This window comes from Schizosaccharomyces octosporus (genome assembly GCF_000150505.1).
Source record: "Schizosaccharomyces octosporus yFS286 unplaced genomic scaffold supercont6.2, whole genome shotgun sequence".
In the NCBI taxonomy this organism is placed as follows: domain Eukaryota; kingdom Fungi; phylum Ascomycota; class Schizosaccharomycetes; order Schizosaccharomycetales; family Schizosaccharomycetaceae; genus Schizosaccharomyces; species Schizosaccharomyces octosporus.
Window position 1 is genome coordinate 1,297,498 of NW_013185620.1, and position 22,678 is coordinate 1,320,175.

At 37.2% G+C, this 22,678-nt stretch overlaps 10 protein-coding genes and 3 non-coding genes across 13 annotated transcripts; 7 read left to right on the forward strand and 6 right to left on the reverse strand.

Moving 5' to 3' along the window:
• Positions 1-1,153: 1,153 nt before the first annotated feature.
• Positions 1,154-1,224, forward strand: SOCG_16281. Its single transcript has one exon. It is a non-coding gene; the product is annotated as a tRNA-Asp (tRNA).
• A 305-nt stretch (positions 1,225-1,529) lies between these two features.
• On the reverse strand, positions 1,530-1,612 carry SOCG_16282. The gene has a single exon. It is a non-coding gene; the product is annotated as a tRNA-Val (tRNA).
• Positions 1,613-2,083: 471 nt separating this feature from the next.
• Positions 2,084-2,157, forward strand: SOCG_16283. Its single transcript has one exon. It is a non-coding gene; the product is annotated as a tRNA-Ala (tRNA).
• Positions 2,158-3,592: 1,435 nt separating this feature from the next.
• SOCG_00001 (RNA polymerase II large subunit Rpb1) lies at positions 3,593-9,146 on the reverse strand (the record flags this gene model as incomplete). Its single annotated transcript, XM_013162421.1, has 7 exons — positions 3,593-8,515; positions 8,568-8,674; positions 8,724-8,783; positions 8,832-8,907; positions 8,949-9,021; positions 9,070-9,095; positions 9,132-9,146. The coding sequence occupies 7 exons, from the start codon at positions 9,144-9,146 to the stop codon at positions 3,593-3,595; spliced, it is 5,280 nt and encodes a 1,759-aa protein (XP_013017875.1).
• Positions 9,147-9,690: 544 nt separating this feature from the next.
• SOCG_00002 (HMG box protein) lies at positions 9,691-10,731 on the reverse strand (the record flags this gene model as incomplete). The annotated part of the gene is made up of 2 exons (XM_013162422.1): positions 9,691-10,599; positions 10,702-10,731. 2 exons carry the CDS (start codon positions 10,729-10,731, stop codon positions 9,691-9,693), a joined length of 939 nt encoding a protein of 312 aa, XP_013017876.1.
• A 645-nt stretch (positions 10,732-11,376) lies between these two features.
• SOCG_00003 (SAGA complex subunit Ngg1) lies at positions 11,377-13,230 on the forward strand. Its single transcript, XM_013162423.1, has one exon. The coding sequence runs from the start codon at positions 11,443-11,445 to the stop codon at positions 13,138-13,140; it is 1,698 nt and encodes a 565-aa protein (XP_013017877.1). The 5' UTR covers positions 11,377-11,442; the 3' UTR covers positions 13,141-13,230.
• SOCG_00004 (transcription factor TFIIA complex large subunit) lies at positions 13,112-14,657 on the reverse strand. Its single transcript, XM_013162424.1, has 3 exons — positions 14,569-14,657; positions 14,424-14,525; positions 13,112-14,381 (listed from the first exon to the last, which is right to left on the reverse strand). Exons 1-3 carry the CDS (start codon positions 14,647-14,649, stop codon positions 13,377-13,379), a joined length of 1,188 nt encoding a protein of 395 aa, XP_013017878.1. The 5' UTR covers positions 14,650-14,657; the 3' UTR covers positions 13,112-13,376.
• A 420-nt stretch (positions 14,658-15,077) lies between these two features.
• On the forward strand, positions 15,078-17,491 carry SOCG_00005 (HRD ubiquitin ligase complex subunit). Its single transcript, XM_013162425.1, has one exon. It carries the CDS (start codon positions 15,112-15,114, stop codon positions 17,257-17,259), a length of 2,148 nt encoding a protein of 715 aa, XP_013017879.1. The 5' UTR covers positions 15,078-15,111; the 3' UTR covers positions 17,260-17,491.
• A 135-nt stretch (positions 17,492-17,626) lies between these two features.
• SOCG_00006 (swi five-dependent recombination repair protein Sfr1) lies at positions 17,627-18,508 on the reverse strand (the record flags this gene model as incomplete). The annotated part of the gene is made up of 1 exon (XM_013162426.1): positions 17,627-18,508. The coding sequence occupies one exon, from the start codon at positions 18,506-18,508 to the stop codon at positions 17,627-17,629; it is 882 nt and encodes a 293-aa protein (XP_013017880.1).
• Positions 18,509-18,967: 459 nt separating this feature from the next.
• Positions 18,968-20,014, forward strand: SOCG_00007 (Mdm10/Mdm12/Mmm1 complex subunit Mdm12). The gene has a single exon (XM_013162427.1). It carries the CDS (start codon positions 19,149-19,151, stop codon positions 19,968-19,970), a length of 822 nt encoding a protein of 273 aa, XP_013017881.1. The 5' UTR covers positions 18,968-19,148; the 3' UTR covers positions 19,971-20,014.
• Positions 20,015-20,092: 78 nt separating this feature from the next.
• On the forward strand, positions 20,093-20,917 carry SOCG_00008 (xylose and arabinose reductase; the record flags this gene model as incomplete). The annotated part of the gene is made up of 1 exon (XM_013162428.1): positions 20,093-20,917. One exon carries the CDS (start codon positions 20,093-20,095, stop codon positions 20,915-20,917), a length of 825 nt encoding a protein of 274 aa, XP_013017882.1.
• A 96-nt stretch (positions 20,918-21,013) lies between these two features.
• On the forward strand, positions 21,014-21,994 carry SOCG_00009 (splicing factor Cwf7). The gene is made up of 2 exons (XM_013162429.1): positions 21,014-21,104; positions 21,150-21,994. The coding sequence occupies exons 1-2, from the start codon at positions 21,071-21,073 to the stop codon at positions 21,683-21,685; spliced, it is 570 nt and encodes a 189-aa protein (XP_013017883.1). The 5' UTR covers positions 21,014-21,070; the 3' UTR covers positions 21,686-21,994.
• SOCG_00010 (cyclophilin family peptidyl-prolyl cis-trans isomerase Cyp2) lies at positions 21,862-22,621 on the reverse strand. The gene has a single exon (XM_013162430.1). It carries the CDS (start codon positions 22,513-22,515, stop codon positions 22,027-22,029), a length of 489 nt encoding a protein of 162 aa, XP_013017884.1. The 5' UTR covers positions 22,516-22,621; the 3' UTR covers positions 21,862-22,026.
• Positions 22,622-22,678: the final 57 nt, after the last annotated feature.

Below are 22,678 nucleotides of genomic sequence, written 5' to 3' on the forward strand. Positions count from 1 at the left end.
AAGCTGATTAATGCAAAACTTTTTCCTTTTTTTCTTTTTGTAATAGTAAGTTTCGGTTGCCTAAGTTATATATTATAAATCATAGGCGGAAGTCATGATAACTTAGATTATGTAGATGTGTATGCTGTTTTAATTTGATATTTTATTATTTCCGCAATCTTTGAACCATATACTTACTACATATCGCACATGATCACATACATCGGCTAAATAAGATAAAAAATCATAGACAAGAACTGGAAGACATCAGAATAAACACTGAAATAAATAATAAAAAACTTAAAGAAAGTCACAAACAGCTATTAGTTGTTACCATAGATGGCTTGCACCGTTAATGCTAATTTTCAGCCATTCAGATCTAGTATTCTTCATGTCAACTTGATGTTTCCAAATTTGCATACTTGATAGTTCTGGGCGTCTATCATATCAAAAACACAACTAACGGACATGTGAAAAAACTTTAGTCTATATAAGAACTAAAAATGGAGCACAAAACAAAAAAAAAAAAAACGAAAAACAATGTTCTTACAAGATTTAGCAAAATCATGTTTTGTGCCTCAAAAGGTATACTCAGCGGTATCTAACGTATTAAACAAATTTAAGAATATAATATATTGTGCAACAAAGATATGGTATCAAAATATACAACCAAACATCATAGTACAAAAAATTTTACAGTAATAATGCACCACGGCGGTTCACATTGCGTGGTAAAACATGAAGATTCGGTATGCTTTTATAACAAACCATTTTAAGCAAATCTTGATTGAATCAAGTAGATCATGAATAATCCAGTTGTGATTTAAATTGCTGGTTTCAGTTCAATTCGCTGATTCCAGGCGACTAAAAATAGAGAGTGTACTTGCGCTGCACTGGACTTGACTGAACTGGGGACATTATTAAGGACGGTATATTCTGTTACTGAAAAGCATTTCCTATCTTTTTTTTTTTTTTTAAATGGAGTTTAGACGTCGATTTTTATAAACAAATTTATTAGAAGTTTGAAAGTTTTTCGTTGGTTTTGAAGACTGATTATTAGTTATTTAAGATACTTAAAACAGAAGCACAATACCATGTAGTACCATAAGTACCTCTACTTTTTGAAATAGTTATTTAATGTTATGTAGTTTAGATTGCAGTTGATATCAACAAATCTTCCTTAGTATAGGGGTAGTACACCAGCCTGTCACGCTGGCAGCCCGGGTTCGAATCCCGGAGGGAGAGTAATTTTCTGTTTTTCATTTTTCCTTTTTCCTTTTTTCTTCTTCCTTGTGTTTTCTTGTTTGTATTGTTTCTTTAATTCTACAGTTAGTGTCTGCATCCATAGCGATATTTCCTTCGTCAGTTGCAAAGTAAATCATGGTGTGATGGGTGACAGATGCAGACCATGCCGTTCAGCAACCGCAAACAAGGCAGCAAACAGCGAAAATCAAGTGTGTATTATTTTTATATAAAAGATCTGCAATGATCCAACTAATAGAATTCACCGAAAGAAAAAGAAATGAAAAAATTGAAAAAGTTGAAGGCTATGACCGTGCCAAGACTCGAACTTGGGACCGTCTGCGAACATCAAATGTTAAGCAGAAATTATAACCATCTAAACCACACGGCCTTCGTTGATGTTTAACAACACATATTAATTTTGATACTTCAAGCTATGAGATGACAATTATTTTCTCGTTTCATGCTCATGTTCATGTTCATCCTCAACCAGCTGTTTCTAAGTGTGTGCAGTTTTCCAACACAATAGCCTGAATTTGTATAATAAAACGGCCTAAAGCAGCAAACAAAATAATCAATGTATACGCATACCACTTCACTCGCTTTCACAATACGAAAAAAAATAAAGAAAAACTAAAGACGACAAAACAAAATAAAAACTACCTTTTTGGTCCTTTTTATTTAAATCCTTGTAACATACAAATGTAGAATGTCGAATTGTCATGAATATATATATATATATATATCAACTCTGAAATGCGCAAATTTGTTGAAAGAGTACCAAATTACAGATTCACATTTTCGAATAGTCAGATATAGAGAGCTATTTACATAACATAGAAAAGAATAAGATATCAACCAAGGGCATGTGGTGTAGATGGTTATCACGCTTCCTTAGCATGGAAGAGGTCCCAGATTCGAGTTCTGGCTTGTCCAACTTTTTGCATCAAAGTATCATTGATTAATGAAGTAACTTATTTTATAGATATATATGTATTGACGCTACATTCATTAATGAATGACGGTTTCAAATTCGACAGTCAAAGTTTCATTTGTATAAACACTGATAGCTTGTCTGTTGTGGCTAGCCATATACAGCGAGTCTTCAACTTTGCCCTTAATCATTTATCAACATAGACGAATTGAAATTTTAATTTCATCATATCTGTAATGTAAGACATGGAACCATTGGTACTCAAAGTAATGTATGAGTATTATCAAAGAAATCGTTATGCGTTTGATAAATTTGCTTTCCAACCAATTTACATGAGTTTTCTTGGTATTTTCCATGCCAAAATACCATGCTTAATAGAGTCCATACATACAATTTTGAAAACCCATTTGAAATACTTACAAAGCCGTTTGCTCATTGCGTCGTATACTAGACATAATTTGAGTATTTAACAAATAGTTCACTTTCTCAAACTTGCCTTTTAACATTGAAAATAATTAAAGCTAGTAAGCATTGAACTTTCTAATCTTCGATAATGTTGCTACTGACATGTTTTATTTTTTAGGTAAAAATGAGAACATCATTCATATATATAACATGTGGTTGGTAACAAAAAACTCAATGTTCTCAGGCACAATTGAGATGAAGTATAGGTTGAAGACGTAGACTAAAATTCACTCTCTTTATCTTTAGCAAAAATCAATGGTTGTAGGAATCATTGAGGCAATGGATGACAACTTCAGAGTAGTATATTAACTTATACCAGACCCTAACTGTATTAAGAAACTTTACTTTCAGAACAGATATTTCATATCCTCAACTTATAAACCGATAAATGTTTGAAGAATGGGCAAGTTCTTTGGAAGTAGTTCTATTGAATCACGACTTGCTAGCATTTCTGAGAGGTCATACAGTTTGTGTAACTAAACCAAGCATCACCTGAAGCAAACTACATAATTGGACTCAAGGTATATAGAGCTTACTCACATACATCTACTGGCACAATATCTACTTTCGATATTAATCGTTTAGGGAATATAAAGTGAAAGGAAGTAAGTTCAAATATTTTCTTTAAAATCGTTACTTTACGCTCATTCTAATTTGATTTACTTTATTTTTTACACAAAATACAAAATATCAAATGATATTATGTAAAATAACTATCAAAATTGATTAAACAGCAAGCATAAATTTACTTCATATCATATTTTACTGCTAGTAGTAAACAATAAGGGACCTTCTCATTGCGGTAGCTATTCGTAGATTCTCTTCCTTTTTCTTTCTTTTTATTCAAACTTCTTTTTTTTTTCTTTTTTTGAAAGTGTTTAATTGAGACTTCCAGAATCATATTACATAACTTCAGTCTAAACAATTGACAATTTTCTCAACCATGAGTCACAACGGAACGTAGAACCTAACTTACGACTGTCCAGAAGGAGAGTAAGAAGGACTAGTAGGGGAATAGGAAGGACTAGTAGGAGAGTAAGACGGACTAGTAGGGGAATAGGAAGGACTGGTAGGAGAGTAAGAAGGACTAGTAGGAGAGTAAGAAGGACTGGTTGGAGAATAAGAAGGACTGGTTGGAGAATAAGAAGGACTAGTTGGAGAATAAGAAGGACTGGTTGGAGAATAAGATGGACTGGTTGGAGAGTAAGATGGACTAGTAGGAGAGTAGGATGGGCTTGTAGGGGAGTATGAAGGACTAGTAGGAGAATAAGAAGGGCTAGTAGGAGAATAGGAGGGGCTAGTAGGAGAGTATGAGGGGCTAGTAGGAGAGTATGAGGGACTAGTAGGAGAGTATGAAGGACTAGTAGGAGAGTATGAGGGGCTAGTAGGAGAGTATGAGGGACTAGTAGGAGAGTATGAAGGACTAGTAGGAGAGTAAGAGGGACTTGTAGGAGAGTATGAAGGACTGGTTGGAGAATAAGAAGGACTAGTGGGAGAGTATGAGGGACTTGTAGGCGAATAGGATGGACTAGAAGGCATATAGGTAGGAGATGTAGAGTATCCTGGTGATGATGGACTGTAACTTGGAGATGTTAAGCCATATCCAGGACTCATAGCACTGGAGAACGGGCTAGTGTAACCAGGTGATTTGACAGAATGGAAAGGACTAGCACCGAGCATATTTCCATATTCACCTAAACCATCTCGACCTTCAGGTCCGCTTTGAATCAATGGTGAGAATGCTGCTGCATCAGACGAGCTAAGATAACCAGAATCAACCATTGGTGACCGCTCATAAGGTGTAGCAGAACCCTCCGGAATTTGTGATTTACCGTATTCACCAACTGCTATTGAAGCCGCAGGTGCATTCAAACTGTAATTCATCAACATGCCCTGGTCAAGATAAACATCAAATGCACCAGTACCCATTGGTGCCATTTGGCCGAGCATAATATTCTCTGAAATTCCTTTACAGTCATCTTTCTCTCCACTCGCAGCCGCATCCATTAAGATTTCTACAGTCTCCTCAAAAGAGCATCTCATTAAAGCACCAGTTTCAGCGCGGTTGATACCATGACGAGTAATTGCCATTAAATGACCACGAGAAGTCATCACATCACAAAGGAGAGCTAAGTGTCGATAGTTTACATAAGATCCATCAAATTCAATAACGTTTCTGAGTTCCTTAAGTAAGGCAGATCTAGTTGCCTCAATTCCAAGAATTTGCAGGATTTCAACGAATGAGTTAGAGTAAATTCTAGAAGAATCAACACCTTCAACAGCCATCGCTTCGGTCAAATTGATTCCATCAGTTTCCAAAACCCATTCATCACCTCTTTCAAATATACCAGCATCCTTTTGTCGAATAACCTTGTGTTCCATCATGTATACACGGGTAATATTGGGAACACCTCTCAAACTGATACTTTCCAACATGTGTCCTTCAATTGTCTTCAAAAAGACATCTTCTTCAATTAAATTGTCATCCTCCTCAGTTTTTCTATCGTCATCACGAATAATACGACAACGGATTACCAACTTGTCGGCATTGTCTTCTGACCATATAGTGAATAAATCGCGCTCAAAACTCTCCGCAATCTTTCCTGCCACGTCACTCATACTTAGCTTTTTGTCAAGCATCTTAGCACGATCAAGTTCTAATCTCAGTAACCACGGTGATTGTTTCCACAAATTTTCTTCAACCTCTTCATCAGGAATAGCAAAAAAGGCTTCAACAAAATCTTTATCTTCTTCAATCACCGTATTTTGTGGATCAGGATCGTAATGAATTTCAGTAGCAGATGTGACCGTGCTTAAAGTAGTATGCTCTATTTGAGTTTGAATATTCTTAGCCAGATCCATATTAGACGATATATGGGGTAATAAATATATAGTCAAAGATGGTGTTTTAATATTCTTTGCAACGTTAAGAATTTCTTTGAGACGAGGAACACCCAAAGTGACATTCTTTGATGAAACACCAGCATAATGGAAGGTATTTAAAGTCATCTGAGTTGCAGGTTCACCAATAGATTGCGCAGCTAAGGTACCAACCATTTCTCCTGGACTTACCACCGCTTGCTGAAATCGACTTTCGACTTCACCCATAATCCATTCAAATGCAACTTTATTCAAATGATATTCAGTGATAACCCGCTTAACAGCAAACTTTGAACGCAGATGTATTTGAAAAAGTAATGTAGCGTTATTTTGTACATCTTGAGTGATTCGGTCATCACCGCGGAATATTTTCAACTTATTTATGAGTTCATTTAAACCTTGAATAATATCTCCGGGCAAAAGATCGGATGGTTTGCGAGATTCTAAATGGAAAATCTGGCAAGCATTTTGAATAATTCGTTGCACATTAACAGGCATTGGCCATCTAGCATCACCTTTAGGGAAAATAAAATTACAAAGAAGATCTCTATCATTTGAGAGTTGAGCAAACTCAGCATCAAGCAAATCTTGCACATCTGGATCATTATCAATAGAATTTTCCATAAATTGAGATATACTCCTGTCTTCCATCAAGTCAATCTTGTACTTCCTTTCAAATTGCTCATTAGATAAGCGCAAAGAATCAAAAACTTGATATTCAACCAGGGTTGCATCCAATCCATCTTCACCATACGCAAACTGAATAATGTCTCCCATTGCATTGCGTACGGTGCCGTCGTATCGTACCATTACATCCTCCATTGCTTTTACAAGACGACGCTGAATATAACCAGTTTCGGCAGTTTTTACGGCAGTATCAATCAGACCTTCTCTTCCAGCCATTGCATGAAAGAAAAACTCTTGAGGTGTTAAGCCACGCAAGTATGAATTTTCAATAAATCCACGAGACTCGGGTGAATCATCATCTTTAGGAAAGTGAGGAAGGGTTCTATGTTTAAAACCAAATGGAATTCGCTTTCCTTCTACAATTTGCTGGCCTACACAGGCAGACATTTGTGAAATATTGATGAAAGATCCCTTTGAACCTGCTGCCACCATTTGCTTCACATTATTAGAATTTTTCAAGCTGTGCTCTGCAGATCTACCGGCATTGTCTCTGGCTTGGTTAAGAATGCGTGAAACCTGGGCTTCAAAAGACTCACGTAGTGTCATACCAGGCTCAGGCTTTAATCTGTTATGTTGAGCATCTTGAATCGACTCTGCGACTTGCGAACGAGCTTCTTTAACGGTTCTAGTCACTTCACGCATGGTATCAGCATCAGCTATGGTATCACCAATACCAATACTAAATCCGTTATGCAGTAACCAGTAATTTACAACTCGTTGAATACCATTGAAGAAACCCTTGCAGGTGTCAGGTCCCTTCTCTTTCCAAATTGTATGTACCAAACCACCTTGAGAAGCTCCAACAGTTTTTTTGTCAACAACGCCATAGATAATTTCACCATTTTCAATTAGCATGCCCAAATCTGATGGGTTAAGCATTCCTTGTTTGTCATCTTCCCTCATGAGATTAATACCTTTAGGAATCACCAAGCTCAAAATTTGTTTACCAGTCCATAAAGGTCTAGGCTTAACTATTACCGGCGGAGGAACAACTCCATCCCATCCTGGCACCCAAAGCATAATATTCATAACCGCTTCACGACTTAAGAAATTGTCACGTAATGAGAACTTTCGGACACCGGCCAATGTGTCCTGAACAATACCCATTACTGGTTTATTTGACTGTGGTGAAACAATCTGTTTAGGGACCATGGCAATCTCTTGGATTTCGGCTCTTGTTTCTTCGGATTGTGGTACGTGCATGTTCATCTCATCACCATCAAAATCAGCGTTATACGGTGATGTTACTGACAAGTTTAGTCTAAAGGTTGAATAAGGCATAACTCGTATCCTATGACCCATCATACTCATTTTATGTAATGATGGCTGTCTATTGAAAATAACGATATCACCATCTCGGATATGTCTTTCAACCCGCCAGCCATATCTCAAAGGAATATCGCCAGCTCTTTTGTGATATCTTAGGTCAATTCTTTCACCGGTATCTCGAATAATATACTTAGCTCCAGGATGTTCATCTGGACCGTTTCGAACAAGTTCTTGAAGGTAATAAATATTATAAGGAGTAACCGTTTCGGGGTAAGTTAAGGTCTTTGCAATACTTCGAGGAACACCTAATTCATCCAATGACAAATTAGGATCACCAGTAATAACAGTACGAGCTGAAAAATCGACACGTTTACCCATCAAATTGCCACGCAAACGTCCTTCTTTACCTTTAAGTCTAGCACGAATACTTTTCAGAGGTCTGCCAGACTTCTGAAGGGCTTGGGGCTGGCCTGCAATTTCGTTATCCATATATGTAGCGACGTGGAACTGTAATAATTGTTCATACTCAGACACGATATGGGCCGGCGCTCCTTCTTGTTCGCATCTTCGAACGTTGGCATTGGCTTTTATTATATCAGATAGTTTATGCGTTAAATCATCTTCACCACGACTAGTCCCGTCTACTGAAATACTAGGGCGAACACTGGGTGGGGGGACTGGTAAAACGGTAATAATCATCCAGTCTGGGCGTGCATACTGTTCATTAAGGCCCAACCGTTCTAAGTCATCTGAAGAAATATGTGTAAATATGGTGTGAACTTCAAGAGGAGTAAGAAGACGTTTTTCGGGAAGATCGGATTCGTCTTTTCCTTTTTTCCACGAACCCCACAATTTCAATCCATCTTTACGAATCGTTGGTTGGGCACTTCCGCAACCACCATGACCCAAATTTGCTGTGGGATTACTAGGATCAAAATTATCCGAGCCACCAGACAAGCCCGTGTCACAAACCATTTTGGTTTTACAAACGTTCCATACAGCATTAAGTCGGTTTTTCGGATCACGATATCGTTGTGTTTCTTGATATTTTGGATTTGACTGAAATCATGTTAATAATCGTGTTGATTTTGGCATAGTTTCGATAACTTACAGGGTCAATTTTTAGTTTGCCGCAGTTCCAGCAAACACACTCTAAAATCTTTTTTATTTTACTCAAAAATCCGATATGAAATACAGGTTTAGCAAGTTCGATATGACCTAAATAATGTTAGTTTTCGTAATCCCACTAACGGGTAATTTTCCTTACCAAAATGTCCAGGACATTCAGCTATCAATTCACCGCATGTTTGACATTTAAATTGTCGATCTTTTTTATGTTAGCGAACATACACATAAGGCATATCAATCCTCATACCTATGGTGCCCAAACGAGGATCCAAAAGTCCACCAACTCGAGGACGTTGACCAGTTTCGTCCATCGTTTCGGGAAACTAGTATTGTTAACATGGAAACTCAAATATGAGATACTTACTTCAATCTTCGCGACACTCATGGACCGAATCTCCTCCGGAGACAAGATTCCAAATTGGACCTCTTCGACCCGGCTATAACTGTTAATTTATCACCCTAACGCTTTAAAATTAATTCCATACCGAAGGGGGACAGATGAAGGTGAAAACTGGATGTTAATAAACAATTAAAATTGCTTTCTTACCTGAATCCCGCTCATTCTACCTGAGTTGCAAAGATTAGGTGGTTGTACGTCCTCTGGAAAATTTAATATTGGTAATACTAGTCTGTACAGACTAAACATAACGAGTCTCAGTATTAATCGTTATTCTTATTATCGCCACCTATTGCATCTTCGATAGCTTCATCTACCAGAAGCATTTCTTAGGGAAATTTGTTATATGTTTCTGCTTTTAAGTTACAATAATACTTTAGTAAGTTGAAACACTGACCCTTCGCGCAATAAGTACAGCTATATATTTCTTTTTAAATTAATAAAATCCAAATGTCAATAACAAACTTCAAATAAGGCAGAAGACTGGTTCCGCTGAGAGAGATGAAAACCTACAGTTACAGTACATCTTATTAAGGACAGCCAGTTTTGTTCGCAGATAATTTGATATGTACAAAGGTAGAAACCCCAGAAAAGGTTTCGAATACGTTTGAAACGTAACATTAGCAATGAAGTTCTAGTTAAAAGATAAAAGAAATTAAAGTACCTGAGTGTTATACAAAAATTCACAACTGAGGAATTTTCCAACTGATTAATTAGAAGCTGCTGTAGCGGTTGGAGCATTGTTAGTGTTAACAGAACTTTTACGGCGTTTCTTCTTGTCACGCTTCGCAACTGACGGAGAAGGGTTAGCTTCAGTTTTGTCAGCAGCTGCAGATCCCTCTTCTTGTTGAAGTTGGGGTTCAACGGGAGCGTTGGTACTTGAGCGCTTCTTCTTATTTTGCTTTTTAGAAGTAGTGACGGGAGATGACAAGGATGCCTGAGCTAAAGGTCTTGTTTCGGAGAATTCAACGTAGTCCTTGTTGGCAGGGGTAGTAGGCATGGATACGGCAACTTGATTACCTTGGGATTCGGCTTCGGCTGCTGCTACAGGGACAGGAGCGGGTGAAGAAGCAGATTCTCTGGAAGCTTGGAAAGCGGTCATCTCGGCATCGTAAGTTTCACGAAGCTTTGCAGCCTCATCTTCAAAAGGCTTGCGTTCATTTTCGTTCAAAGATGTCCACTTTTCATGCATCGCTTTGTTGACTTCCTTCACGTCATTTCCTTTCTCACCCAAAGAATCCTTAATTTCAGATCGTTGATTCTTTTGGAACAAGTTGTAAGCGGTAGGAGGGCGCTTTGGTTGAGCAGGATCTCTAGCTTTGCGCTTGCTAGGGGTTGGGGAAGCACTAGCTACTGGCTCTACAGAAGAAGTTGCTGGCACAGCAGAAGCAGGTGCAACAGATCCTTCTACATCAGCGTTTTTGGTAGTTGAAGTAGCTGATTCCTTGTTTGTAGTTTGTTTAGGCTTTTCAAGCTTTTCATTTTTATCGGTCTTTCCCTGAGGTTTACCAGCAGCCCCTTTCTCAGCTATAAGAATAGGAAGGAATTCTTTGATGTCTTGGCATGCTCCTAAAGCTAATTTAAAAGCGTCCTCAAGTTTAGAAACCGAGTTTGAAAGCTAATATATTTGTTAATGTCATAAATTATTGGTGGGTTAAATTAACTATTGCACAATATCATACTCGAGACATTCGCGCTCATAAAGACTTAATAAACATACCTTTTGAAGATTACCGTGCTCTTCTGCCATTTTCCTGTTTTGTTTAGATATAGCTATAATTTACAAAAAATTACTTTTATTATCAGTAATTTGTCAGCTACCAAAAGACCGTGAAGCAAGGAAAGCGGTAGTCGAAATTTTTGGTGGTGGTAAACCCGTTGTGGCTGTACACCCCTTACTTAACGGTTATTACTGGTAAGGATATCTGGTATGCTAGTGCTAAGGAGGTACAGCAAAACCGAGAACATTAAATACTCGTTGATATAATATTAATACGTATAACTTGTTTTCCAAATAAGGAGACAGATGTACATAGATGTTAGTTATCCATTTTGTAAAATTCAATCTCGGACAAAACATAACGTTTTAGATCATATCTTGCATGATGTATATAATGAAGTCAAAGAAGATTTGAATGATATCTTTTAGGATTCTTAATTATTAATGTCAATTTCTTGAGTTCTCTTGATTTTCTCTAATGCTTTCTTTCCATACACTTGAACTGAGTACCCCTATAACAATAAATCACAGTAACCTCTTTATTGCGATAACAGTGAGAACTTTTCATATAAAGCGCTACGAACAGTGGTTTTATACATGCTATAATGCAGTGTAATTATATTTATTAATTTATATTACGCAATTTACCGAAGAAAGGTTTTGCTCCACCAAAGACATCGTCTGTAAAAAGGGAGCAGTTTGATGTCTTGAATTTGTTGAATAAGAAGAGGGTTCATTCTAATGTCATTAAACCAAAAAACAGATACTAATAATAATGCTCCTGTAAGCTCTCTGAATAATGATAGCTTGACCGATTCAGAAAAGTTTCTGTATGCTCTTAATGAAATTTCCAATTCTCAGTCTGTTCCCCATGTATCTATGCTATGGAAGTTATTATTTGAACTTCAAAAGATCTCAAAATTTAATGATGAATCTGAAGAGTTCTTTTCTAAATTTGGGGAGCAATTTAAAAGTTCCAAATCGCCGTACCACTCATCGAAAGCTTCCCCGATATCGGAGGATCAACCGTCCGAGTCTTTGAATGTAGGCGAAGTAAAAGAGGAAAAGCGGACGGTTTCCTCGGTACTTGAGGCTCAAGACGACTCATCGGCGTCAAAAAAACACAAAGGCTTACCTGCGGACGAGACAGCTGATGAACCTAAAGCAGAAAAAAATCCAGTGGAGCAGCCTTTAGAAATCTCTCAAGAAAATATTGACCTGCCTGTGAAAAGCAAGGATAATCAGACAGGTGCTTGTTATAAATCGGCAAGTGAACTTACAACAGGTTCTCTTATATCTTTTATTGTTGATGACCATATGACTTACGAGGAAAAAAAGGACTTGCTATGTGTTTCATCTTTTCCTAAAAAGGATGTACGCTGTTTAGTTGCTGGTACCCCGGTTACAGAGGATTTCTCTAATAGTAAACCAAACAACCAAATCTCAATATCTACGTTTTATTCTTTTTTAGACCCTTATTTCCGCAATTTGAATGATGACGATATTAATTTTTTGAAGGAAACTTCAGATAATTCAAAGAGTTATCAAAACCCTCCTCTGGGTGAACGGTTTCCTGAAATCCCCGAGGAAGATGATATTAGTAATCTTTGCTCTGCTTCTATTTATCAAAGCCTTAAAACTATGCCTCATGGTTCCATCGAAATGCTTCAGGAAGTTGATACAGCAGGTGAAGATATCAGTTGCGGCCCATTAACAGAAAGGTTACTTGCATCGCTGCTTCCTGATGATGTATCCAATCAAAATAAAATGAACACACTTGTAAATGGAAGTGATCATGCGAATGGATCTCATGTCAAAAAGGAGGGTATAGAGGAAATAGAAGCTGAAAAGGAAGAAATGAACGGTATGAACAATGAATTGTCTATTCTTTTCGAATCAGACTTTTCGTTTTATGAAGAAAGGTTACGGAATCGACTTCGATCTTTTGGTGTTATATACGATGATGATATTGATTGGACAAAAAGGCAAGATGACCAAATATCTGAAACACTAAGGTCACTACAGTGCCGTCTAAAAAGGGTTGAAGAAGAAAATCAACAAAGAAAGCAAAAGATTTTAGAGCTTTTGCCTGAAGAAATGGCCTTTCAAGAATTTTCAGCCGTGTTAGATGACTTGGACAAACAGATTGAAAATGCATATATGAAACGAAACAGAACTTTGAAGGTAAAGAAGAAAAGAATTGTTAATGAAAAAATAAATGCTTCTGCAACAAGTTCTTATGCAACTATTAAATCATTAATGGACAAACGATCTCTATGGTTAGAAAAATTACAGCCCTTATTCCATAATCGACTACAAAATGATTGTCTTCGAACACCGGATTCTCTATTTGGAAAACCCGATGACAGAAATACAAATACATCTCCTTTCGGCGGACTATTGGACAATGTAGATTACAACCTTACTTTTGGTCTTTGAATGAATAATATTATGTTTACGAGTATCAATGCTTCCCTGTTCTCGACTTGCGGATAATATTTAAACCTTTATAAACTTCTAATTGACAAAAAATTCATTTATTATTAAACCTTTAAAATGCAATATGAGGCAATTCATAGACACAAATTCATATACAGTTCGCAATACAATTTCAGAAATTCAAATGAGCATTGCGAACAAGAAAACATATCATAGATAAGCACTAACAAAGGATCTTAAATCCATTCAAATTCTCCATTAGCTTTAAAAAATAAGTAATCCTTCCCATTCACGCCGACAATACCGTCTCTAAAAACACATTTCCATTTGTTTTTGTGGTGATTTACCTTATCGTATAAACAAAGTACTATTGCTTGTCCTACGTCTGATCCCTCATCGGCTTCTGGAGCCTCATCAGAATCAGGGTCATCAAGATCGGAATTGATGGCTTCATCGGAAGGAGTGCCAGGACTTGTCTTTTTTTCCTCCTCATTATCATCAAAAGTACCATCTATCTGCAATACCCGATTATTAGCAAGCATCTCCTTTATCCTTTTGTCTGCATCGTGAGCCAATTCATACTTGCTATTTTCTGAAATTATATGCTCTTCTGTATCATCCTCTAGTAGAGTACCATCTGACTGTGGTATGTCTTGTTTCTCAGACTGTTCTGAAGGTCCCGGCTGCTGTAATGACTCAGGCGACTCATTTTTTACAGAATTCTGATTAGGTAATAAAAGCCCGCCAAATGCGTTATTATTAGATAAATTTGGATCTTGGGGAACTGCCCTGTCAGAAGAAGGAGGCATAACACTTGAGGACAAATTATTAGGCGGGTTATCAGAATTGGGATTGGACGGTAACTGTAGAGATGTGTTTTTGTTAAAAGATGTAAAAGGGGTGTTGATATTATTTGGAATATCAGAAAGCGACGATCCTTCTGTAGAAGCATCAGGTTGAGTTGTTTGATTTAAACCTGCAGAACTAGGAGAAGGATAAAAAGGAGAACCACCATGTTGCTGAGCCAATGAATCCATTTGTTGGACTGCTCGTATGGCGGCTATATTATTCAAAATAGGTGAATTCGTCGCGCCAGCTGCAGCTGCAGCTGCAACATCTAAAGAATCAGTCCGTAAACCAGTAACGGGATCAAAAAGTTGACCGATAGGAAACGCTCCAACTGGGGCTTGAGCCCATGGAAAAGTTGCGACATTTGTAGCGACTAGCTTTCCTTGCCATAACTTATATGTTAACCTAATTTCTTCCCAAAAAATTTTTCTTACATTTTGCAATTCTTGAAGAGTGGCTTCATCAACACCGTTTTCCTCAAAATCTGTTCTTGAATTCGCAATTACATCAAGAATGACATGCTGGTAAACTTCACCCTATATTCTGTCAGTAAATCGATAAAAGCTAACATTTACTTACCACAATAGAATTAGACATGGTGGTGAAGTCAGATACCTTATATGTGGAAGGATAATTCGTAGACGATGGTAGTACCGCCATCGAAAATAATATATATTAGCGAGAACAAGCGATGTATCGTTATTTTAATATTTCAAATATTCGTATGAAAAGTAACTGAAGAGGTGTGCGTTTGAGCATTCATGAATTATGTATCGTGGTATTTTTTTATTATATATATAGAAATCCTTCCTGTCAAGTTTTTTCTAAACACTTTATGTACTTCTTTATGTGCAAATGTCTAAAAGGATATTTACAGTTGAAAGTATATTGAAACTTAGTGAAGCATCAAATCAGAAGTTTCCTATTTATCAATAAGCATTAACAACTGGAAGTCAAATAACACAGTTGCAATCTATCAGCGAATAAAAATATTCATTAATTATTTTACTCTGTTTATTTACAAAGTAACATCGTCACCTGTTTCGCCATGCACCCAAACCTTGATGATGAACGTTTTTACTGCAGCAGCTTACATTAGCTTAGATTTATAAGAAATAGCCTATGCTATTATTCATAATTTTAATTTATTTTTCGTGTTTTACTCTAAAATGTGTGCTTGGTGAAGGGTCAACATTCCCATATGACCTAGTCGATAAGAAAGCTATTTCAGCAGATTCAACAGGAGCCGATTCATCTGGATTTAGAGACGATATCATTCCGCTGTTAGAATTGGTCACAAATGCCACAGAAAAATTTAGGAATGATCCTAAGGGACTAATGTACGATGCTATTGCGGGTGACTCGAAGTCTCAATTTTTAGTGGGAATGCTATATGCAATGGGTCCTGATGACAATTTAATCATTCAGCTACCACAAGATGAAGCATTATCAAGGCTATACTTAGAATTATCTGCAAAACAAAATTATACTTATGCATTGCTTGCTCTTGGATATCGGTATACGACAGGAATTGGGACTACCAAACAATTAGATAAAGGATTAAGCTATTACCGACAAGTTTCAGAGCAGGTAACTTCACTAGTGCAGCCATTAACTCATTTTGCTAGAGATATGGCGAATGATTACCCTGTTGATGTGTACGATCTTAATGGACGACAATCTTCGGATTCTAGCATTCTAAATATAAGAGATGATATGCTAGAATTCTTGAACGATTTTGCAGTGAATGGAAATAACATTACTGCCTATCTTAATTTAGCAGCTGTGTACCACCGTGGTCAACTAGGCAAAGCAAGGAAACCTGCTTTAGCAATGAAGCATTATTTGTCTGCTCTTCGGCTTGCATATCCAGGAATATCTGAAGTTTCTGAAAAAGCGATAGTACAGATAAAAGAAGAAAACAAGAATGGCTTCCCTAGACATGCTATGGAGAATGTGGACAGTATCGCCAACACTGCGTTTAATCTCGGATGTATGGAATTACATGGCGATCTCGGAAATCGTAATCCAGCCGCTGCGTTCAATTGGTTCGAGTTTGGAAAATCTTTGAATCATTCCTCTTCTCGATCAGCCCTTGCATATCTGTATTTTATGAATTATCAAGTTGCTATGGATGAATCACAAGCCAAGCAATTGTTACGTGAAGCTATAGCACAGGGAGATCCGATTGCGTACACAATTGCAGGGAAAATAGCTATTTCACAGAACAAAATCGAGGAGGCCCTTGATTATTTTCTTCATGCATTTGAAGGATCCAATTTAGAAGCAGCTTTATATCTTGCTTACCTTTACTCGGATAGTAATCAAGAAAAAGCGATCGCATTTCACAAACACTTTATCGGTCGAACATTGCAGATGTATTTCGATTTTCGGACGTTGTCTATGGATGCAAAGGTGAAGTATTTTTTTACCCGAATTTCTGCTGAGCTGGGAAGCGTTATGTCACAAGTATTAGCAGGAAAAAACGTTGACCCTTCTAAATCATATTTAAAAAACGCTATTTTTCCTTATACTAATACTACGTATCGCGAGGCACAAATAGCATTGACCTATTATTCTCGAGCTGCCGTGAGGCATCACCATGATTCATTAATAAAGGTTGCTGACTTTTATCAATTCGGGATAGGAACACCAACAGATTTTGGCTTAGCTTTTACTTTATATACTCAGGCTGCTACAACAGGTGGTTCTTCGTTAGCCTACTGGCGCCTAGGGGAAATGCATGAGTACGGACGTGGGATCCCAAGAGACTTTGAAATGGCCAAAAAAAATTACGACATCTCATTAGAAATAAGCCATAGAGGTTTTCTAGCTATCCTTCTGGCTAGACTACGAATGAAGCTAAGTCATCCCGATTCCAAGTTTTCCGTGATATATTATGCTACACGGTCAATTATCCTGGGAGTTTTAAAGAGTACTCAAAAAGTTATTTTGTTTTTAAGTTCAAGTTTTGTACGAAATAAAACGAGTAATAACCTACTTGACACCTCATTTCTAGAAAGCATCCCTTCGCACGTAGAAGGGTTAGAATCTTCGAATACGGAAACAGCATCAGAGGTACCTTCAAGCACAAGTGCCTCAGAAACCATATTGGCTGACATGAACACGTTGGATAGAAAGTTTATTGAGACATTGTCTGTAACATTACTTGTGGTTATCGTTGGTTATGTTCTAATGAAGCGACATCAACAATCAAGGAGGAGTCAAATACACTTAGGTAATCAAATCCAAAGTGAACATGCTAGCTAGCTTCTTCAAATGATGCAGTTAACGGTTAAATAACGTACTAATTGTATATTGGATTTATTTTCGTTTACTCCTGTTGTTTTTCTTCCTGATACATATACGATGAATATATTTTACATGATTTTAGTTTAGAAATTCCTATAATACTATTTTGGATACAAGCCATCGTTCGTTATAGACCCTTTTTTTAATAACATAATTTATTAATATTTAAAATAAATAATATATATAACAGAAAGAAGTATTCATGTACGAGACTAATCTTTGTACTTGCTGGGATCTAAAGTAACTTTGGAATAAGTTATCTTTTTCGAAAATTAACAGACAATCATGAAGATCATAAAACTTTATATACAAGGTTGGTTATCTTTCAATTCTTCCAATCCTCCAATTCTTCGTCGTAAGCAATTAAATCAAAAGGCACGCCAAATTGATGTAAAAACATTCCCATTGTAAACTCAGTGCGTTTTTCTTCTATTTGTCCTGCATCCTCACCTTCTTGAATAGTATATTTTTGCATAACTCCACCAGCTAAACGGATACGCTCTGCCATAGGTTGATACAGAACCTGTGCTGCTCTTTGGGCCACACCCCTCCACTTATATACTAAAGCCTCCAAATCTTTATCTTCATTTTTAGATTCCACTTTTTTCGCGGTTTCAGCCGTTGTTAATTGTTCCTGAAGGTTGCGTACATCCTTTTCGAGTATTAGACGCTCTGATAGAAGACGCGCAACTTCAGGATCACTTTGTACTTTACTACCAGAAGATACTGGGGAGCGAAAAGTCTTTTTTGCTCGTTTAATTACTCTTGGAGGAGGGCGGGAAGGTGATGAGACGGGATCAGATGAAACTTCATCAGACGATTTCAACTCATCGGATGTATAATTACTTACTTTTGAAGTTCCAGGAGTTGATTTCGGTGTCGCGGGATATTTAAGAGGGCTCTTGAACGGCTTTAGTAAAACAGATTTTGCTTCCCTAGCTCGTTTCCTTGGATTAGGAGGGTTTAATGGGGCATTTGGATTGTGTTTCTCCATGTCTGATAACGATGGTAAATCACTATTATCCTGAGAGATATTTGGAGTAGTCGGCTTAAGTTCAGGATCATCTCGTGAAGGTGTGGGAGGAAGTTCAGTATTGATATTCTGGGCCTCCTCTGATTGTTTACTATTGTTATCGATCAATGCTGAACCTGTCAAGTTCACATCAGCCTCAATTCCTAATTCCGTATTATCTTCACCCTTTTCCATTGTTATATGTGTTTGTAATGAGCCTTGTTCCTTGTATTTGGCTCTAAATATATCTTTGACGCGTGGTTTCACGAATTTCCTTCGTAGCAAAAGAGATGTAACTACACGAAAATTAAATTAAATTAAATTTTTATAAAGTTTAATACTAACGCGTTTCCTACGGAAAAGGCTGTTATTAAACTATGGTTTGAGAATATGTTGGGAGAGGGATACTTTAAGCTACCACGAAATCCAAGTAAATACACTGAACGTTGCAATTAAGATTCCTTGATAGTTTTGTACAGGAAGAATTCGTTCTCTTCAATTTTATAAATCAAAGATTGTCTATATGAGAAGTGTGAGATTTACTTGCAATATCTGTATGATAAGCTAGATTATACGAAATGATTAATTAAGAAGACTTAAGCATAATATACGCATTGAAAAAGGAAGAAACACAAACTCAGAAACCAGACTCACGATAACGTTCTGTATCCGATGACACGAACCATTTACCTTATAACCTCCTTTATTGACATTTCATTCTCTTTGGGTATAACTTGTTAACAGCTCGTTTATATTTTCTAAATTTAACAAGACTAGGGAATTTCAAATGAAGCTTAGTCTCAATTGAAAGTAATCTCGGTAACTTAACGATCTAATGTCTATTGAATTTGAATGGTCTAAGCTTGATTCAGAGTTAGAAGAAAGGCTCTTTCATATACTAGAAGATCGAGTTTCAAAGCTAGATCTACCAAGCTACATCAAAAACCTAAAGGTTACCGGATTTCATTTCGGAGACATACCACCTGAAATAAATATTGAGGATATAGGAGATCCCGATCCTCAGTTCTACGAAGATGAAATATTGGATCAGGTGAATGATGAATTAGAAGGTGATACATCTTTGAGAACGACTTTTCCGACCTCGACTTCTGACTTACCTCCATACGGCGCCGAGTACAGGTTTCCAAGGCTTGCTTATTTTCATCCAGCAATTAGCACACCTGGGATTATATCAGCTAGCGGACTTACAAGTCCCCTTAGGGAGGAACGTCCTATACCAGCTTCAAAAAATCGTGAAGAACGAAACCGTTCGGACGACTTTCAAGTGACAGTCCATGTTCAATACGACGGGAATGCTAGTTTAAGTTTGGAAGCAAGTATATCTATCAACTACCCTAATTCCGAATTTGTTAGTCTTCCATTTCAACTAGTATTCAAAGAAATTTCCATTGACGCAATCGCTGTGTTAGCGAAAATGGGGTCTCGTATCAACCTTTGCTTCGTCGACACTTTGGCTCACGGTACGGAAGAGAATGCTTCAAGCGTAATTAAATATCTCAAAATTGAAAGTGTTATTGGAGAATCAAATCGACAGCTTTTAAAAAACGTTGCTAAGGTGGAGCGTTATGTATCACAGAAAGTAAAAAGAATTATCGAAGATGAATTAGTATGGCCCAGTTATCTTACGTTTGAATAGATACTTAGTGTTATATAATTAATGAACTATATTTTCTTATTTTATTTCTTATCCTCAAAGCTTAAATAGTAACCTTGTAAACAAAATTTTTGCATCGAAGGTCGCAAAATTTAGCATTTGCTATGAACCCGAGCAAAAGCACATTTGATACCCATAGCCAACTTGGTTTTGGAGTTTATCAACTAAAGGATTGCTATCAACAAGTATATAAGGCACTGTCATTGGGAATAAGGTTAATTGACAGTGCAATAAGTTATCGTAATGAACGAGATTGTGAATGTGCGATTCAAGACTTTTGTAAAAGCAACCCGGACGTAACCCGAGATGATATTACATTAGTAACAAAGATTCCTGACTCCATGCAAGGATTTGAACGAACATGGAAAGCAACTCTTCAATCTTTACGGCGTGTAGACCGGCCATTTTTGGATTTAGTTTTAATACATTCTCCCAAATGGCCTGAGCGACGTCTGGAATCTTGGCGAGCGCTCCTTGAATTGAAGAAACAAGGAATTGTTCGAAAAATCGGTGTTTCCAACTATAACATTCACCATTTAGAAGAAATTGGTGTTTCACAACTTCCTCTCCCGGCGGTAAACCAGATCGAGTTGTCGGCGTTCAATACCAAGATAGAAATACAGGAATACTGTTTTAAGAAAGGAATTACTGTCATGGCATTTTCTCCTCTTACTACCGGACAACGTCTTGACGATGTTCGTCTCTTGAGTTTGGCAGCCAAATACAAGAGGACACCATCGCAGCTCCTATTGCGCTACTGCTTGGAACGGAACATTTCACCAATATTTATGAGTACAAAACTAGATCGTATTAGCGAAAATGCTGGTTGTATGGACTTCCAAATGGATTTCCAAGACGTAGCATGGATGACTACATGGAATGAGGATTTTGTTAGCAAACCCTCATGGAATCCAATTATTCTTCCTTAAAGTAGTGTAATTTTTATTTTATTATTTAAATCATATAAAAACCAATTCTTTTCATCCAATTCTTTATATATCGTCTTTGTCTTCTCAAAGCGTAAACACCTTGTAAAACCTTTTACATTCCCTTACCAATTGAAACCAGGTTTTCTTGATAAAATGCAGGCGCATCCATTTTTAGATGCACTTCCTTGTATGTTAAAGTTATTAATATATGGTTTTTTCTAATATGATTTAGATTATGAAAAAGGGTACCAAGAACAGGATCGTGCAGTCGCAATGAAGCTTGTAGAAGAAGAAGTAGTAAGGTCCGGTGGAACAAAGCTTCCTAATCCTTCTCTTGATGAGTTTACTACGCCGTTTAAAATCTCTGAGCGAATGCAAAATGCTGTTCAAGCAGCCGGTAGAGGAGAAAAACTACAGTCGATTAATATAAATCGTTACATCAATTTACAAGCTCCAGGAAATCCAGGAAGCCTAATGCAATCGGCGATAGCTTTGGAATACCTAAGATCACGGGAAGACAATTTGGAATTGCTTAAAAAACATGGAGAAAGTGCCTGGAAAAATCACATTGACTCATTGGAAGAGATTTTGCAAAACATGGAACGTGAGATTCAAACTACTCGAAAGAAATCCCAAATATGCAACCGAAAAAGGAAGCATTACCAATTGGAGATGGGAGAAAAACTTGTAGATCAAGAAAGCCAGTTTGGCAATTTATTGCTGAACTCAATTCAGTGTCGTGTCGCTACGCTTTTGACAAGTCTTTAAGAAAAGAACGTTTTTCTCACACGAAAGAAAGACTTGCCATTAAAATCTAAACCCGTTATTTCAACATAGAAGAGTATCTAGTACCATTCCTTGCCTTACCCTGTTACTACTGTAAGAACACGCACACTTTTGTATGTTTTACGAATTATATAATTGTATTTAATTTGAAAATGCTTTTCAAAATGATTTGGTATATAGAATAAAATAGATTTATGCGCTACTACTTTACGCTCATACTTAGTGATTTACGACTAGTCAAAAAAATAGGGTTGCAACTTTTGTTTAGCAAATCATGTACTATTTTCTTTTCGCTCATAATCGTCATATAAACAGAAAGGAAATTAAACAGTACCACACTTGTCAATGACAATGCGAGCACGGGTGGCACCAGAGTTAGAACCCAAGCTTTCAACCTTCTTAACGACATCCATACCGCTAGTGACTTCACCGAAAACGACGTGTCTACCGTCCAACCAAGGAGTAACAACGGTGGTAATGAAGAATTGGGATCCGTTGGTGTTAGGACCAGCGTTAGCCATGGACAACAAACCGGGCTTGTTGTGCTTCAAAGAGAAGTTCTCATCAGGGAACTTTTCACCATAGATGGACTTACCACCGGTACCGTTTCCGCGAGTGAAGTCACCACCTTGGAGCATAAATTGGGGAATGACACGGTGGAAAGTGGATCCAGCGTAGCCAAAGCCCTTTTCACCAGTGCAAAGAGTACGGAAGTTGGCGGCGGTCTTGGGGACAACGTCGTCGAACAACTTGAAGACAATACGTCCCAAGGGTTGGCCGTTAGCAATAATGTCGAAGAAAACGTTGGACATCTTGATTTTCAGTGTATGGTTAAGGTCAACTTACCATCATTCTGAAATTTATAGGTAGCACTAGTTATGTAACCTGCAGAATTTATACATCTATTTTATTTAACGTATATATTTTAGTCTCTTGATATTTTTATATACAGCGTGTATCTACTTTAACCAATGT